General features: G+C 42.1%; 1 protein-coding gene across 1 annotated transcript in view; it reads right to left on the reverse strand.

Moving 5' to 3' along the window:
• C6H13orf42 (chromosome 6 C13orf42 homolog) overlaps window positions 1-17,880 on the reverse strand; it is a 29,663-nt gene extending 11,783 nt beyond the window's left edge. The window contains exon 1 of the mRNA XM_021729781.3: window positions 17,467-17,880. Coding sequence (XP_021585456.2) covers window positions 17,467-17,880 — 414 coding nt within the window. The remainder of the gene's footprint in view (window positions 1-17,466) is intronic.
• Between the last annotated feature and the right edge of the window lie 1,114 nt (window positions 17,881-18,994).

Consider the following 18,994-nt stretch of genomic DNA (forward strand, 5'->3'; position numbering starts at 1 on the left):
TAGCTCTCCCCCATCTTCTTCTCCATTTACGTCTATATTAGACTATCTAGAGCTGTTCTACAGCTCCTGAATGCTCTGTTCTATTTCCTTATGTTTTCTTGGTGTGTTGTTTTGGTAATTTTTTTTTACCTACCTTTCCATCTCCAATCTTGTTAATTCCTTCCTTAGCTGTAGCAAGTACTGATGAGCCCACCAAAGAGATTCTCATCTTTGATACTGTGCTATCCATTTCTAGTCTATTTGATTCTTTTTTAAAGTTATCATGATTTTATTGGAATTCTCTATCTGATCTTACAAGCATTCTGCCTTTTCCACTAGGGCTTTTATCATATTAATCATTGTTTTGTTTTGTTTGTTTAATTCCTGTCTGACCTGATGGTTCCAAGGTCTGTGCCATTTGTGAATCTGGCTCTATTGGTTTCTTGGTTTCTTTGCCTCCTCCTCCTCCTCCTCCTCCTCCTCCTCCTCCTCCTCCTCTTCCTCCTCCTCCTCCTCCTTCTTGTCCTAAAACTCATAATTATCTGTTAAAAGCCAGATATTCTGTGTAAGGTAGTAGATATTTATAAGCCTAAATATCTACTACCTTACACAGAATATCTTACCTAGAAATGTTTTTTGCTGTGTTAGGCCTTTAGTTTGATTCTCAATCATTCTAGATCATTTACCTGGGATTGTTGCTATGGTTACTCTTAGGGCCTCTTAGACTTTAAAGTTTTCTTGAAAAAACTTTTGTTCAAAGTGGTAACTGATGGTCCAGAGTTTCTCCTCAATGTCTGCTGCATCCTCGGTTTTAGGTCTTGCCTTTATGCTCCCTGTGGAAGAAGGTCTCTCTCCATGTTCTCACTCCTCTCTCAGCAATAGTCAGTAGACCACCAAATTCTTGTTTGCAATGGTGACAGGAGGCAGAAGGGCATTCACTGTTTTGCTGAGTAGGCCCCAGTCTTGGGCAGGCACTGGGTCCTGGGGATGCAGCCTATTCAGCGGCCTTGGCCTTCTTTTGGCTGTAGTTATAAACATCCTTCTCACCTTCCCCTCCTCAACCAAAGTTTTTGCTCCAAAGGAAGATATGAAAACACAATCCTGTCAGGTATCCAGGAACTTCCCTCAGCAGCTGCTGTCCCCTCCCCAGGCCTGCACCCCAGGGACACTTCCTCAGGACTTTCTACCAGTCTTATGTGAGCACTCACTGGAGCTCATGGGGTAAATGTGAATCCTACCGATATTTGCAAGCCTCGGGGACTCCTCCTCTCTCTCCAGCTCACACTCTGCCACCACCCATTTGCTGCCAATTTTAGATGAGATCTTCTCCACATCTGTCTGTGTCTGCACCACCTAGATAGGTACAGTCATGGTTGTCACTCCATTCGGAGTCCCTCTCCCCTTAGATTTTGGGCTGGCTGCTTTTCCTGAGACCTCAACTCTCTCATGGTTCCAAGAAAAATCACAAACTTGAGTGTATATGGGTTTGGTTTCTCTTCTTGTTGTTGTTAAAGGGATGGAAGTGATATTCTTCTCATCTCTCTACATCCTGAACAGAAACTGTTTATCCAGTTCAAATTAAATATAATGGGTTTTATGCTTAAATTCCTAATTTACGTGTGTGTTTTTCTTACACTGAAAATCTTGGCTCCATGTGAGATTAACAAAATTGCTTTATTTCTGCCACAATTTTGCATAGCCTAGATGAAAGACGAGAAGGAAGGGTCCTTGTCATTTGAAATTTGAGGGCTGTACTGAAAAAAATCATTCCCCACTTCCTCCATTATCATCAATAGCTTTAACTGTGTATTTTTACCTTTCACATGTGGTCCTTGATTGTTTTGGCATTTTTATATTATTTTTATTTTTCATATAGTATGAGGCTACTTTATATGGTGAACTAAAATTTTTCCCAATGCCCTCTATTTAAATAATACAAATAAACTGTGTATAAAATTGTTTTTTAAAAGTTGCTAGCTTTATATTACTATGTATAATAATTTCAATATCTAAAATCCTTATAATGTTTGAATTCTCCTGTTGATATATCATTGCTCATCTATTTTTTTAATTTATTCAATACATAAATTCATAGATTAAAAAAAATAATTTCAAAATAACACCACCAATATTAGCCCATTGAATGCAATTTAAGATTTGTGTGTGTGTTTCCTTGGCATGTATAACTAAAATTCTCTTTTAGAGTCTCTTGAAATTCTTTTCTTTGTGATCATGCTGTTGACTTGGTAATCATTTAGGTTCATATGCACCAGTTGGTTTTCAACTTTTAATGATTGTTTTCTTCTCTTTTGATTAATGCTTTAAAAGCTCATAACAATATGCATAGTTTCAAATCCAAAACTGTGACTAACATTCAAGACAGAACTTATTTCCATTTCAGCCTTTTTCATCTTGTTTACTCCATTCTTTCTCTAGTGTTTTGTTTATTTTTCCATCACTTCTTTTTGGCAAGATAAGCAAGCATGAGTTTATATCCATATTTACTCACTTAAAAAAAAGGAAGGAGCATACAACATACCTATAGAAATTGCTTTCTTCACTTCATGTAGCCAGAGGTTCACTCCCAACAGAGAGAGCCTCCTTTTCCTTCTTAGTAGCTGCATAGTTCTCCATTATACAGCTGTACTGTAGAAACACACGGCAGCCCCCTTGTTGATGGATCTTTGGGTTGTTTGCAGCCCCCTGCTACATGAAATTGGCATTACTGTGGAGAGTCTTATGCATGTGTCATTTTGAACCTTTCCAGTAAGACCATAGTTTGGTGTGGATCTGCTGGTAAGTGCCCAGCTTATTGTGAGTATGTTTCAAAGAGAGAACTATAAGTAAGCATCAAGTGATCCGGCAAGTTAGTTTAAAAGGGGTTCAGAATAACCCTTTAATAAATGAGCTTTGATTAACTTTTATAAAGTTCACTTTGAAATGTCCCCAAATGGATTTTGTGATGATTTTCTCCATATCAGGGGTCAGCCAGAAGTCAGGGTCAGGACTGTCCAAGTCCTGGCTTGATTTTAACCATTTTTCTGCCTTCACCCAGTTTTCATGGAGCTTTCTGACCAGCATCGTTGGTGACCCTTCAAGCTGCATTGACAGGATTCAGGGCTCAGGTGAACATCACAGGAAAATCTACTTTACAAAGAGGGGGTGACACGAAATGGGACTTGAGTCATCATCCTCCCTGGGTGAGACTCCAAATAGCCTTCCCTCCTTGACTCAGAACTCGAGACAAAAGGGGACTGCATCTCTCCCAGTCTTGACTTTTCTGTAGCACAGAACTTTGGACTTCTCTGGAATGGCTGAATGGGATGCAGTCTGCTTCCTCATATAACGTGGCTGCGCCTGAGGTTTGCAGGCTCCCTCTCCCATCAGCTCTGAAGCAGCCCCAAGGAGAAAGAATATTCTGTAAGAGCATCTGTATCGCATGGCTGTCTCCACTCAGTCGCCTTTCACACGTCACCTTCTGTGACCTTAGGTTACCTTTTTCCAGGCCTACGCTGCGCCACCCATACACCCGGCCTGGGTCTTGGGTTACTTCCCCCAGATGAAATCTGCTTTTTTCCAAATCAAACTCTATCGTCTTTCCCATTTCAATTTCTAAACCCCAGAAGGCAGTTTCTGAAATTATTCTGCATTTTTTTTTGTCAGCCTGCCATCCCTCCTGGCTTCCCCTGTCCTCTGGGTACCTACGTTGCCCCTTCTCCAATCTGTCCATGTTCTTCCGGGTTCTACCTGTATTTGTCCACAAGAGATCGGAATTCTACAAAATGAACTTCCTGTTGTAAACAATAACACTCTGTCAAAGGGAAGTGTAAGGGGACATTCTAAACCCACCAGTTCCCTCATCCTGGGTCAGCTCATGTGTCACCTCGCCTCTGAAGTTTTTATTGATTGAAACAGACCTACCGGGCACACTTTTCTATGCTCATGTTCTGCCTTGTGGGAACAGGTACACACACTGTGTTAGACCCTCCATAGTCCTACCCTAGACTAGTGATCCCTAACCTCTTCTTTGAGATGGCTTTGGCAAATGACACTCACAATTACAACACAACTCCTTTTAATAGATGCTCCCTACCAGCTGCTACATACCTGTGTCAGGTTGTAGGATATTGGAAACTCCCAACATTCGGATTGACATTCTACCGGCTTCTTTTCCACGAAACTTAACACACCTGTGTAACGCAGGCAGCGGTGCTTAGAGTGACTGCTTCAGACTGTGGGCTGCATTCAGGCAAACATGTCTATGAACATCACATGCCTACTTCTATGCTCAACATGCTGTAAAACTATTTATGGAGTGAATGAATGTACACTCCTATATACAATACCTGATGTTATGGTTTGGGTATGAGATCCCCCTCAAATCTGCTGTGTTAACACAGGAATGTTCAGAGGTAAAGTGATTGGATTGTGAGAGCTAGAATCTAACCAGTCTATCCTAGTTTAAATGGACTGACTAGGTTGCAGGTCACTGTAGGCAGGTGGGATGGGGCTGGAAGAGGCCAGTCACTGGGTCTTGTCCTGGAAGGGTGCCTTCCTTGTGGCTTCTTCCTTTTCCTTCTCCTCCCCCTTCTCCCTCTCTCCCTACCCTTCTCCTTCTCCTTCTTTCTGTAAGAGGAGCACTCTTCTCCACTGGGCCCTTCCACCATGATGCGCTGCCTCACCTCGAGGCCATAGGCATGGAGTTCACTATCTGTGGACTGAGATCTCTGAAACCATCAGCCCCAAATAAACTTTCCCTCCTCCAAGTTGTTCTTGTTGGGTATTTTGGTCACAGCAATGCAAAAGATGACTAAAACACCTAATATTTATATTTTACCATCAATCAAGGTGCTTCTAATTTATACTTTTGGATTTAACGCGACACAATTTTAAGAACTCTATACAGATGCTACTCAGTTTACAATGAGTTATATTCTGATAAGTCCACTTTAAGTTGAAAATATGAGTTCAGACTACTGAACATCATAACTTCACCTAGACTAACTTAAATATGCTCAGAACATTTGCATTAGCCCTTCATTGGACCACTTCATCTAACACAAAACCTATTTTATAATAAAGTGTTGAACATTTAATTTATTGAATACTGTACTGAAAATGAGAAACAGAATGCTTGTATGAGAACACTTTTCACCATCATAAAGTAAAAAAATTATAAATTAAATCACAAATTCTGCGGTCTATGCTATGGAGTACTGATAATACTCTTCAGTTTAATTATACCTATAAATCTGAACATTGATATTGGTTATATAATTTCCAGGATCAAATGTGAAATGGATCTGGATTGGGAAGATGCTTTTTTTTCCATTGAATCATTCAATCTGGGTGAAATTAAATGCATAACAATTCAAATTTATCCCCAAGAAATGTAATATAATCAAAATAAGCTTTTAGGATAAACCATAAGAGACCCAACTCCTGCATCCTCCTTGCCTTCTGCCACTCTTGAGATGGATATTGAGGACCAAGTCAAAAGTAATATTTATCTTATACTTTGTATACAACTAGAGATATGAAGAATTGTGCTCTATATGTGTGATAATAAATGAAATGCATTCTGATGTCATATATAAATTTTTAAAAAGTAATATTTATCTTATCTCTTTGACATAGTTGCACTTAAGAGAATAGTTGAATGAGGGTTTATGAAAAAATAAGGGGATAGATACGAGTAACAATCTATGGTAGATATGGTAACAAACTATAGAATGAAAGCATAGTCACTGAAATTTAAATGCATATGCACAAATACCCATCTACAAATTTTTGATTGATTAGCAAAATGTTCAACTTGACAGGGCTAAAGAAAAAATCAGTGATATAGACAATAGAGCTGAGAAAATCAACACAAAAAGGAAAAAAAGTTTTAAAAAAACTGTGAAATAATTAAACATTTCTATTATAATTAAACCTTAAAATAGTTTGAAGAGTTTAGCTGTCCATCTTTAGTAACAGAAGTACAGGCTCACAGGTGCTACCTGATAGCTGTAAGATAATTTTTGTCCCAGCTTTATAATTCACCCATTACTTTTTTTGCAGTTACATGGTAACTCCTTTTCTTAAACGTCATCGAAATGATCCTTTGACTATAACAAAACACTGTGAAAAAAGTTGCTCACATTTATCAAATTTGAAAAGCATAACTAATAGAGTCGAATTAGTACCTTTAAACAGAGTACAATATCTTTTCATACAATAAGTGAAACGTTTGAACTCAAAGACAGAAGGGAAGGAGTAGTCAATAAGTGGTGATGGAAAACTTCACATTTGGGAAAAGTTCAAGCTGGTTTTCAGTTCCTACTATTATCAAAATTAATTGCTAATAGATTTTTAAAATGAGTTTTCAACAATAAAAGCATTTAAAATCAGGGAAAGAGGTGAGTTAAGTATGCAATTTACCTTAAGGTATGGAAGGAATTTCTAAAGTGAAAACAATGGAAGCAATAACAAAGTAAAAAATAAGTTGGCATATTTGACTAAATAAAAATCAGTAGCATCTGTCTATCAGAAAATGTTATATAAGGGCTGGGTTGTGGCTCAGTGGTAAAGCACATGGCTAGCATGTGTAAGACACTGGCACTGGGCTCAATTCTCAGCACAGCATATAAATAAACAAAATAAAGGTCCTTCAACAACTAAAAACACATACTTTAAAAAGAAAAAAACTTGGAGAAAATATTTTTAACACATATGGCAGATAATGGGCTGATATCCTTAAATAAAAAGAATCCTTATAAATAAATAACAAAAAGTTAACGCAACCAAAAGAAAAATGTATAGACATGAATGGACAATTCACTAAACAAGAAGGATGCCAAAAGAAAACAGGCCACTTTTCACTCAATAATCGAAGCACCTTAAAATAATGCCATTTATCTATCAAATTGTCAGACTTTTAAAATTAATGACAATACTTGGTGCTGGTAAAATACAGTAAGCATCCACTATTGATGAAAATGCAAAATGCATCTGGAAAGCAGGATTGTGAGAGGGAGAAAAAAAAATAACTGTTTTTCTTTCCTCTCCTCTCACTCAGCAATCAATGCAGAAGGCTTCAATGACCAAACATGTGGAGGTGTCCCCATGCATAAGAAAGCAAGCAATTCTGTGACTTCGGGGTATCCTCTGATTCCATTCACATCTGACCCTATCTGCCTGGAGAGAGGTGAGATCTTACAGTTTGAGGGCTCCGCCCCCCAAGACTGCACCCAAACATACATGCTTCAGATGCCCCAGATTGTTGCTCTACCTGTGCTTCTGACCTACAGGTTATAAATGGGGGCTCCCACAACCCCTACTGAGGTTCGATTAAGTTACTAGAGAGGCTCACAGAACATTCTGACATCTGTTACAACATGGATGAGCCTTGAAAATGTCGTGGTCAGTAGAATGAGTCAGACATAGAAGCACAGAAACATGTTTGCTGTTTATTATAAAGGACATTACAACAGAGATGAACACCAGATAGAGACAGCTGGGACAAGGTATAAAGGAGAGGATAAATAGCTTCCATGTCTTCTAGAAAGCATCAGAATCCAGAAACTTGCATGTGTTCTGCTATCTTGAGGCCTTCTGAATCCAGACTCAGTGTTTTTATGGAAGCTTTATTACATAGGCACAGTGGATTAACTCATTGGACTTTCATGATCAATTTACCCTTCAGCCCCTCTCTACTCCTCAGAGCTTGAGCTGAAAGTCCCAGCTCTCTCCTCCTGCCTTGTGACCAGCCCAATTCTGGAGCTTCCTAGGGACCTCCAGCCATCAGTCTACTCATTAGCACACAGAGACACTGTTTTGTAGACTCCAAGGAGTTTAGAAGATGAATTTCAGGAAACAGAGCAAGACCAAATATATGTTTCACGATATCACATATATGTAGAAGAATCTTCAAAAAATTAATGACCTTTTAATCCTCAACCCATTAATTACACTTCTAGGGATTTATAAAAAAATGTCTTATGGATCATAGAGTAAGATTTATTTATTTATACTGTTTAATAATTGTCTAAAATGAGTTGTTAAAATTTTTGTTTACAAAAAGTGAAGATGGTAAAGAGCCCACAATATATAACATTAAATGAAAAGAAGAGAATACAAAACTATATATGTATGAGCCACATTTAGTAATCATAACAAATGCAGTAGGGGAAATGATTGGAAAAAATATACACCTAAATAATTACAATAGTTATTTCCAGATGGTAGGATTCTAAAGTTATTTGTATTTTCTTCCTTATACTTACTGAGTTTTACAAACTTCCTCTAATGAGAAAATGTAACTTTATCATCAGGAAAAGATTTATAGCTAAAAAAAATATGTCCTTCTGATGAGCCCTGGTCAATTACCCACTGAATATTTTAATCGTTAGGGTATGATTCCATATGAATATACTCAAACTACATTCCATTCCATTAAAAAGAGTGGAGGGGCTGGGGATGTGGCTCAAGCGGTAGTGCGCTCGCCTGGCATGCGTGTGGCCCGGGTTCGATCCTCAGCACCACATACCAACAAAGATGTTGTATCCGCCAATAACTAAAAAATAAATATTAAAATTCTCTCTCTCTCTCTAAAAAAAAGGTCAGCCCTCTAGTTATCAAAACCACTGACCTAGGACTTTTCTGATCTTCCATCAAACTTCATAACAGTTTCTTTGAAAACGGAGATTCTCAGGCTTTTGGTTTATTGAACATCTACTGTGTGGCTGGAACTGTGCTAGAGATTCAAGATAAAAAGATCAATAAGATGCAGAGTCTGCACTCAGTGAGCTCACAGTCAGTGGCAAAGAGAAGCAAATGAACTGTTATAGTGGCTTTGAGAGTGTGGGGAAGGACTCAGACACAGGGAGAAGGAAAACCCACTGAGATGGAGGGTGGCTATAGGAAAAGTCTCCTGGGAGGTGCTCACAGGGCAAGGAGTTAGCCAGGTGGAGAGGAAGGGGAGTGGAAGAAGTGTTGTTTCTAAGCAGAACAAACAGCTTGTGCTTTAGGGTAGATTAGGAAATATAATTACACATCCTGCGGCTTGACTGAGGGCTTGTAGTAATCACATGCTGCGTTATCAATCATTATTACACTGTCTGCCATCTTGCAGAGAGCTCTGCCAAGCATAATGAAATATTCTTTGCAGCTCATATTGAATTTTTACTGCCTTTCAACTCTGCAAACTAGAGATGAGCCAAGTGAGAGAGACTCCCCCCATCCCCTAGTTAACCCATACTCACAGAAAATCTGCCTTCTAATACCACTGTATTTGCAGAAGTGTCCCCAACAGATCCAAAGAATAATTCCCGGCAGTGCAAAACAGATTCAGAATCTGCTTCTCATACTATATTTAATTTATCTATGGATGATTTAATCTGTTTGTAGATTAGTTGGATTCAGAACCTACTGCCATTGAAGAGAAAGAGCCTTCTATCTGTTACTGACGTGATCCTATTTTGTAAATCAAGACAGAGGGAACTCAAGTGAAAATTGATTCTGCAAACTAACTGTTGTCAGAATGAAACTATTTTAAATAAAAACCCATCACTTTGGGGAGGCTTTTGCCAGAATGCAACTAGTTCTTTTGAAGTCATTCTTATAGTAGGCGAATTTCTTTAGTTGAGTACCTTTTGCAACTAGTTCATTCAGGCAGACATACCAAGAATCCCAGCTGCTCAGAGTTGCATGATCCAGGGAAGAATTAATGAGGTTTCTCCTGACTGGTGGGTGACGAGTAACCCTGGCCTTGGAAAATCTCTAGCCTAAATCATCTGGGCTGCATGGGGGTCTATGGGTGGGGTTTGGAGGTCCATGGGGTTTCACAGGATGCTGTAGCCTGCCCCCAAAGCCCTCCCCAATCCTGGCCTGGCTCCACAACCAACATTCCTGAGGCTCTTCTCTGCGCTCCACCCAAAACACAGTCCACTTATATGTCCCTGTCCTTGTAGTGGAATGTTGGCTGTGTAATGCTCATCTGGCTCTAAAGTATAGAGGGTAGTCCTCAGTGAGGGCCCCAAATGCCAACAAGCACTCTTGTCAGAGACAGGGTAGTCCCACATTCTGACACCTGTTACAACATGGATGAGCCTTGAAAACGTTGTGGTCAGTAGAATGAGTCAGACACAGAAGCACAGATACATGTCAGCAACAGACCACATACATGGATGACGGTGGTCCCATATAGTTGTATCACCTAGTGACATCTGAGCTGTCTTAATTGGTGTAAGGATGCTTTATGGTGTTTGCACAATGACACAGTGGCCTAGTGTCACATTTTTCAGAATGTGGCCCTGTCATTAAGTGGCACGTGACCACATAGGAGGTACCTGGTATGGGCAAATTCATGGAGATAGAAAGTGGAATAGAGACCAGGGTAGCGGATCAGGAATGAGGAGTTAGTGTTCAGTGGGCACAGAGTTTCTGACTGGGATGGTGGCAAAGTTCTAGAATGGGTGGTGGTGATGGCTACTTAACATTGTGAGTGTATTGAATGACATTGAATCATATACTAAAAAATAGTTTGGTAATTTTTAACAGTGGTTGGGTGGCAGTTCCGGGGATCTAATGCAGGGCCTTGCACATACTAAGTATGTGCTCTATCTCTGAGCTACACCCCAGCCATCATTTTTAAATTTCAAAGTATCTCACTTAAGATAGTAGAATGAGACAGACATGTATGATTACACTACTAATGTGAGTCTGCACCATGTACAGCCAGAGGAATGAGAAGTTGTGCTCCATTTTGTATAATGTGTCAAAATGTATCAAAATGTATCAAAATGCATTCTACTGTCATGTATAACTAATTAGAACATATTTTCAAAATATTTTTTTAAAAGTATCTCACTTAAAAAGATTATTTTAAAGAAATAATTGTCAGACCTTTTATTAAAAAAAAATTCTCCTGATTCCTAAGTAGAGTATTTATAAAACTTCTATGATCTCTTAAGGAATTCATTTTCCAGTACACTACTAGCAATACTTGTTTTGTTTGGTAACAGGAACCGAATCCAGAGGCACTTTACCACTGAGTTACTTCCTCAGCCCATTTTATTTTTTATTTTTACTTCCTAAATTGCTTAGGTCCTCGCTAAGCTGACCTCAAATTTGGGATATTCCTGCCTCAGCCTCCTGAGCCACTGGGATTAGAGGCACGGGCCACCTACCCAGCTCTATGAGTAATACTTTTATAAAGTGTTTTAAAATAGGTTAAGGTTTCATTGCCTTTTGAATGAGTCGTCATGGGTTTGTATAAACTGGAAACTGGAAAAGTTCATGGAATCTAAGTATCCATATAATACTTAGTATATAATACTAAGTATTATATGGATACAATTTTTCTTAAAAAATTGATGCAGGCCTGGGGCTGTAGCTCAGAGGCAAAGCGCTTGCCTAGTATGCGTGAGTCACTGGGTTTGATCCTTAGAACCACATAAAAATAAACCAATAAAATAAAGGCATTCTGTCCATCTACAACTACAAAAAAAATTTTTTTTAAATGATGCAAAATTGTTTAAAGAAAAGTGCCTAATTATTAACAGTAAATACACGTTATTACCTATAATTTGAGAACACTAGAAAGCACCCACTTAAGGAATGACAAGGTGCCAAGTTGAAAATGATTAATGTTATGTTTATTTGACACATGCCCCCCCCCAAATTTGGAAAGGGTGATGAGAATGTTCTACAATTAGACAGTGGTGAAAGCGACAATAGACTCAAAACCATTGCCTTGTGTGCTTTAGAAGGGTGGGTTTTATGTATATAAATTAAAGGGGTTTTGTTGTTGCTGTTTGTTTTTTACAAAGGACACTGAGAGAAGAGAGAGAAGTCAAATGCTCCAAGCCCCTCACAATGCGGGTGGCTGGGCTGGAGCTCAAAGAAATGAAAAGAAACAGGAAGGCAGGAGAAGCAAACAGGCCTGTCCCAGAGGTAGACTATTTGGGTGACCCCAGAACAAATCACAGACAGAGCACTTGGCTTTCTAACATGCAGGACATGGTGGGGTGTGTTTGCAAGAAACACTGGGGGACAACTTTGTATAGTTTTCTCTGGGAGAACCACATCTGTAGGGGATTTTGACAGACTGTTGGAAGAACCTGTGCTCCATGCATATCTCAGGCCTCCAAGTCCACCCCTGGGCTCAGAGGGAATGACAGAGCCTCAGACTCAAGGACAATCCTGAGGCCTTTGCTAAGACTGGGTTCAAGGCTAGGGCAGTTGTCACCGCAGGGGCTCTGAGAAACTCCAGAGGGAGCTCTGTGCTGGTTTGATGCCTTCCTGTCTCTCAACCATGAGCCCCCCCCCCCATGCAGGCAGGAATGATAAATGTGTGTTCATGAATGAATGAATGAAGAAATGATTTATTAATGAATGTCTACTAAAATATTATTGAGATCATTACCAATCCCATCACACAAAATTCTCTGTATCAAGTACCATATGAGAAGCATTAGAATTCAAAGTTAGGAAAAAAAAAATCTCCCTTCCCTTAAGCAATAGATATGGTCCTTTTTTAGATCATCAGAATTTTGAGGTGAATCCAGCCATTTCCCTGGAAATTTGCTCTGCAAATTTTTTTGAGTGGTCTTGATTTTCTGTGGATTTTTTTTCTCCTCTCCTGATTTTCCAATTTCTACTGCTACTTCATTATCCCAGTGTGTGGCTCATCTCAGATGTTTGTGGAATGAGCTAGGAGGTTTGAACGTACTTCTGTGGAAATGATTTGAGGACACAGTACCTACCCGTGGTGACTGGGCCTGCACAACTTCCCCAGCTCTCTTCCAAGAACCAGTCAAGAAGTACAAAAGTAGGTGAACTAACTCAATATTCCAATGCTGTGAAGACCTGGGGTGAAATGAAATCAGGGGTAGCTATGTGAGGGAAATTTTACAGACCCACGGAGAGGAGACAACTGAAGCTAGGCCTTTCGGTCACTTCTTTCCAGCCAGGTTTCTCTGGGTGAAGGGAGCCCAGGTCATGCAACCTCCTTTGGGAGACTCCTTCTGTTGTGAGGTGCCCCCCAGAAGCTCAGGTGTGAGACAATGCAAGAAGGTTTAGAGGAGAAATGATTGGATTATAAGAGTCTTAATCCAACATTGAATCAATCCCCTGATGGGGATTAACTGAGTAGTATAACTAAAGACAGGTAGGCGTGGCTGGAGGAAGTGGGTCACTGGGGGTGTGGCCTTGGAGTATATAGTTTGGAACTGGTGAGTGAGGTCTCTCTCTGCTTCCCTCCACTTCTTCTCCCATGAGCCCCCAAATAAATTTTCCTCCTCTATAATGGCCCTGGTCAGGTCTTTTAGTCACAGCAATGAAAAAGCTGACTAAAACTCCTTCCTAGCACCGTGAGTATAGCAGGTAGCTACCTCCCTGACCCCTCTCCCTGACTCAGGTATGCCCAGGTGAGCAGGATAGAGCAGTGTCCTCGGTGGGTCCTGAGGTGCACACTCTGACATCTTATATGTTATACAGGCTCAAAAAATGTTCCCTGGGCTGGGGATGTAGCTCAGCTGGAAGAGTGCTTGCCTCGCATGCACTAGGTTCAATTCCCAGCACTGGAAAAAAAAAATGTTCCCCAGTTGAAAGGTGCTATGGGACATCTACTAGAGGGTGAGTTCTGGCACGACACAGACTGACTTTACATCGTAGCTCTTTGTTCATTGGGTACTTGGCCTCACATAACTGCTCCACCATGTCTCTGAGCCCTAGTTCTCCCATCTGTAGGATGGGCTGATACCTAGCATGTGGGGTTTGGAGGATGATTAGCTGTGGGTTGTTCCTGATGGTGCCTGGGCTGTGCCACAGAAGCAGTGGAAGCAGGTATGGAGAACACTGTCACTGTTTCTCTTCATTGTCCCAGAGGAGGATCTCGCTCTGTTGGTTCAGAGACTCTACTTTACAGGACAGGACCTGTTTGAAATATGCTGTCCCACTGCCATGCACATTGTGCCCTGTATTAGAAATTCGAACCTTTGAGCACCCAAACAATGAATCCCAAACTGTAGCTCATGCCCAACATAGAATCATAAAAATGATCACATATGGATTTTTGTTGTTCTGATTTTAAAATCTTGGAGAAAGTATGTTTCATTCATTTTTTTGTGACAACTTCTTATTCTGAGGGAGAAACAGATCCCACAGGGCCTGGCTGGGCCCCCACCATATGTGACTCCAGAGGCACTTCCCAGGCTCACCTTCCCTTTGGTTTATCCACATTTTTCCTTCCCTTGACCCACATGAGTGCCCTTCTAGGCTCAAGGTATCTTCAGGAGGCTGGGATGGCAGACCATCGGGCACCCTGGTGCTTCATGCCTGAGACCCCCAGTAGCCTTTCAATTAAAATGCCTTACTTCACAGCATTAAAAAGGTATAGATCTTGACCCAGGAGTACTTTTGAAATCAAGTTAGCATGTCGTGACCAAATTTTGAAATAGAATACTTTGAAAAACATCAGAATGCCAAGCAAGGAAAGGAGTTAAGTCCATTTCATGACAATTTTATTTTGGTTGTATGTTTAGGTAAACTAAGTCAATATCTAAAATATATGTAGGAGTTCTGTGGCTCTTAATCAAAATAATTTAAAAGCCATCTTACTTGCAAGAAAGGAACAGGCAAGGAGACTTGGGCTCTGTGGCCAGGCAAGGGGCTGATATTTGGAGAGAAGGAAGGGGGAGCTGCCATGTGTCCTGGGTCACTTAGAACATGGCTCACTCCCTACATAAAGGCCAGCTCCCTGCTACCTATGGCACAAAAGACAGCAGACTTGAAGTTCACAAAGCATCTATGAGTGATGAGTGGTGTCCACTGCTCCAGGGAGAGAAAAATGCAAAAGTTACCGTTTCTAGTTCAAGTGCCCCAGTCTCAGTGCAGTCCACCTGGGGAGACACGCATTTCAACAAACCACAGTAGGATGTGGTGCGCACTGGGTCAGAGAGGAGTTCTAAGTCTGGAGAAGAGAATAGGGCTAGTCCTATAGACGAGTCCATGTATTTCCAAACACATGTGTTTCCAAGTGACGGTGCCAGGGAAGGTTCTGTCCCAGGCCTCTCTCCCAATTTCCAGTAGCTCCTTGGCTTGTGGCTGAATCGCTCCAGCCTCCACATGGCCCTCTCCCTGGGTCTCTGCTTCTTCACAAAACCATCTTCTTATTAGGACAACAGTTGTATTGGATTAGTGTCCCCTTTCTCTGGCATGACTTCATCTTAACTAATACCATCTGCAATGACTTTAGTTATAAATAAAACCACCTTCTGTGTCTCCCTAATAAGGAGACAGGGAAAAGAACAGGGTTTGCTTTAACCCTTGAGCACCAGCAGGGTTTTCTACCAAAGAGGAAGGCTATGGCATTCCAGAGGGGAGGAACCTCCTGGTGGCTGCCTCTGAAGTGCACAGAGACCTATTCTGCAGAGACCACACACATTCTTGCACAGTAAGCTCAGTAGGCAGCTCTTTCTGGAGGAGCCACGGGGAGGAAAGCAGCTGATCCGAAGGCTACGAGCTCTTGCACCTAACATACTGAGTCAGTCAACACTAGAGTATCCAGAAGTACCAGCTAGAGTCACATGCAAGATGTTACTGACTCCTCACAAGGGATATTATCATTTCCATGTCTGTGCTACTGAAATAGAGGCCCAGAAAGGTAAACCTCGTTTGGCAAAGGCACACAGCTGGTAAATAGAAATACCTTGGTCTGATTGACTTCAATGTTCTTTTAAGACTTTCCTCCTGATGACACCATGGTAAGAGGCATCTTCTCAGAAGATCCACGCATGGTACATGTCTGTGCCCCTCTTCACAGCCACTTCATAAAGCTAGAGATGGCTGTTCTGCTTCTCTCCCTTTCCTCTATTTGCAGATAGCTCAGAAGGAAGGACGCTAGGTCCCACAAGGGTTGGTTCCATTTGCAGGGCACAGTGCCCAGAAGGAATCTAACCATAGCTTAGAACCGAAAAATACTCAATCTGGAAAGAAGTCCAAAGGCCCTGCCACCTTCTCTGTCATCAAAGCTGGCCCCAAAGTAGGGGACATCTGTCCCACAAATCTACAGCTGGATGACCACAGGATCAGCAGGGGATCCAGATCTAGGAGGCTTTTGTAGAAATCCCAATACTGACATACTTTATAAAAGTTAAACGATTATTTAAATGGCTCCCACCTGGTATTAAATGCAGATAGCTGAAACCTGTTGGGTTGGGCCAAGCCCTAGAGATTTGATAGCAGTCCAATCAGTCATTCAACATTAATGCACCTTAGGTGCTGCAGGACACTCTGGCAAGACAGTGAGGGAGTGGGAAGCAGGCCGGCTCTGGAGACCCTCTACGCCAGCCATTGCAAAAAATGATCAAATGGAAATATTCAGCCAAAGACCCTCAAATTATAGGCATTAAAAATAAATAATCTGGAAGAAATAAAGAACAGAATAAGTAAGTGGATGGGGGGGGTCATAACTGGAATCAGATGACCTAGTGAGTCACATGCAAGATGTAGGACAAGATAGGGTCCTTGAGCCTCAGTTTACCTTCCATGATACAGGACTTCCTCTCTACTTTTCACACTGGCATTATTTAAATAAAAGAGCATTTACAAAACTCTGTGGTAAGTGACAAAATACATGCATGTTTTCTTTCATTAATTTCATGTTTGTGGCCTCCAGTGTCCAGCAAACTCATCTGGCAACTTCCTGCAAGCCAGAGACTCTCTCTGTGCCTTACTTGAGCCACTGGGACACCTGAGCCCAAGGTACTGCTGGACTAATCCGCTGGTGGTTTGGCCTGGGACTAAGCACCTAGATATTTGAAATCATCTAGTTCATGCAAAAAATTCTACTTTTCCCTGGGATTTTTAAATATGATCATAATAACATTTGAAGAAACCGCAATAAAATGCTGAGAAATCATTGGCCAGCATCCAAATGCCATGAAGCACTATCTCTTCTGTTAATTGGGCTGTAAGTGACAGATGGAGGATGCAAATTCAGAACCACCTGGCACCCAGTCCATGCCCTTCCCACCTGGGTGCTCTTGACGCCATTAAATTGCTCTTCCTGTGTCCCTAGCTTTTAAAATAAGCAAAGGATTAGCCACCACTCCCAGACTGGGAAGTTGGCCATAGGGAGTCTTTAAGGACTACTGACCCATTGATTGGGGTGGGTCTGACTTATTAAGCAAGTGCATGGATTAGACGTTTGCAACAGGTATTCACAGCTCCTGAAAGAACTCCCATCTAAACTGTGCAGCTCAGCAGTATTTAAAAAAAAAAAAAAAAACCAGGAGTTGTACCCAGGGGGACTTAACCACTGAGCACATTCCCCCGCCCCTTTTTTATATTTTATTTAGAGACAGAGTCTTGCTGAGCTGCTCAGGGCCTCGCTAAATTGCTGAGGCTGGCTTTGAACTTGCAATCCTCCTGCCTCAGCCTCCAGAGCCTCTGGGATTACAGAGGAGCACCCCCCCCCCTCCATGCCCGCACAGCACTTACCTTTATTTCTTTGGAGGAGGATTGGCCAGAGGCCTTTTTGCCTCCCTTGGAGGATTTGGAGGAGGTGGAGGAAACGCCCTGCCTGCGGTGGGCCTTGAGGTCGCTGAAGCTGTTGAGGTACTTCTTGCGCAGGGCCAGCAGCTCCTGCAGGTACTGCAGACAGTCCTGGGTGCGCGAATACATCCAGGCCCGGTCCTCCTCCTGGGGAGGGTAGTACAGGCTGCTGTCCATGCTGCTCGTGCTTCTGTACTTCTTCAAGGACTCACTGAATTTCTCGCCGTGGTCCCCGACCACGTACATGGAGCTGCTGCGAATGAGCCTCGCGGTGGGACCGGCTCCGTTGCAGTAGGGGCTCTCCGCAGCAGCCTTCCTCTGGCGGCTGGAGCTAAAGATGGAGTGGATCTTTCTGAGCATGGTGCTCGGTTTCTCTCTGTGGGTAGCTTCCAGCTGCCTGCACCGCCGCCACTTGATCTAGCTGGAGGTAGAGGAGTCGACATCCAGGCCCCGCGCCATCTGCCTTCCAGGAGGCTCCGATCTCTGGAATCCCAGCGAGTGCCGCCTGGGTCAGGCCGGCGACGTGCGCATCTCTCCTGGGGCGGATACTTACCTCCAATAATCGAGATGCCATAGACAATCTGAAGACCGAAGGTCGTGCGCTGTGAGCTCAAAGGCAAGCGCCCTGGCTGGCCTTAGGGATCATTCGTCCAAGTGCCTTGGGTGTTCTGCGATGGGAGACCCTGATTGGATGGGGACAGTGTGACAAGGCTTTACCTGCTCAGTTATTTTCTTTCCTTTTCATTTTCCTTCTCTGGACGTGGTCTCCATCAGTTGGACTTGCTCTGGGACTGGATTTTTACATGTCCACCTTGCCTGAGCTGGCCCTGGTGCTGAATTCTCTGGTTCCAAAATGAAATCCTACTTAACAGAGACACCCCTCCACCAAAACGTGTGTGCTTCTCAAGATAAAATCCAGAACAGCGAGATGTGACCAGGGCCCTTGGCAAGAGCTCCAAGATGCCCCGATAAGCTGGGCTCTGAGCAGGCATCCGAGCGACCTGGAGGAGCCTCGCCCTGTGGTAAGGGGACCTCGCAGCCGTCACCGGATAGCAGCCCTTTTGTGGAGGGGAGAGGATTCAGGTGTCCATCTGCACTGCGACTTTTTGCATAAAAGTTCAGTGAGCTGAAGAGTGGCTGCTTATATGGGGAAGACTCGTTCTTTCATCTGAGCACATTTTAATTTAGACCCGTTAAAATCAGACATCCGCTATTTTTTTTTTTTTCAAGAGCACTATATGAGTACATCACCATCCCAGAGATGTTCCCTCTAGGGGTTTTCTCAGGCTGGTGTTAAACATCATTATTGCACTCATTTCTCTACACAGTCTATTTCTCTCCCAGAATTCAATTGGAGAGCTGAAGCCTGTGTCTCTAGGACCATTTTCTTAAGCCAGGGTAGGTGTTAGAGGAGATGAAAAGCCCCAGAAATTGCATGTAAAGTGTTATTAGATGTATGCATTAACACACTTTA

Source organism: Ictidomys tridecemlineatus, chromosome 6 (genome assembly GCF_052094955.1).
Source record: "Ictidomys tridecemlineatus isolate mIctTri1 chromosome 6, mIctTri1.hap1, whole genome shotgun sequence".
Taxonomy (NCBI): Eukaryota; Metazoa; Chordata; class Mammalia; order Rodentia; family Sciuridae; genus Ictidomys; species Ictidomys tridecemlineatus.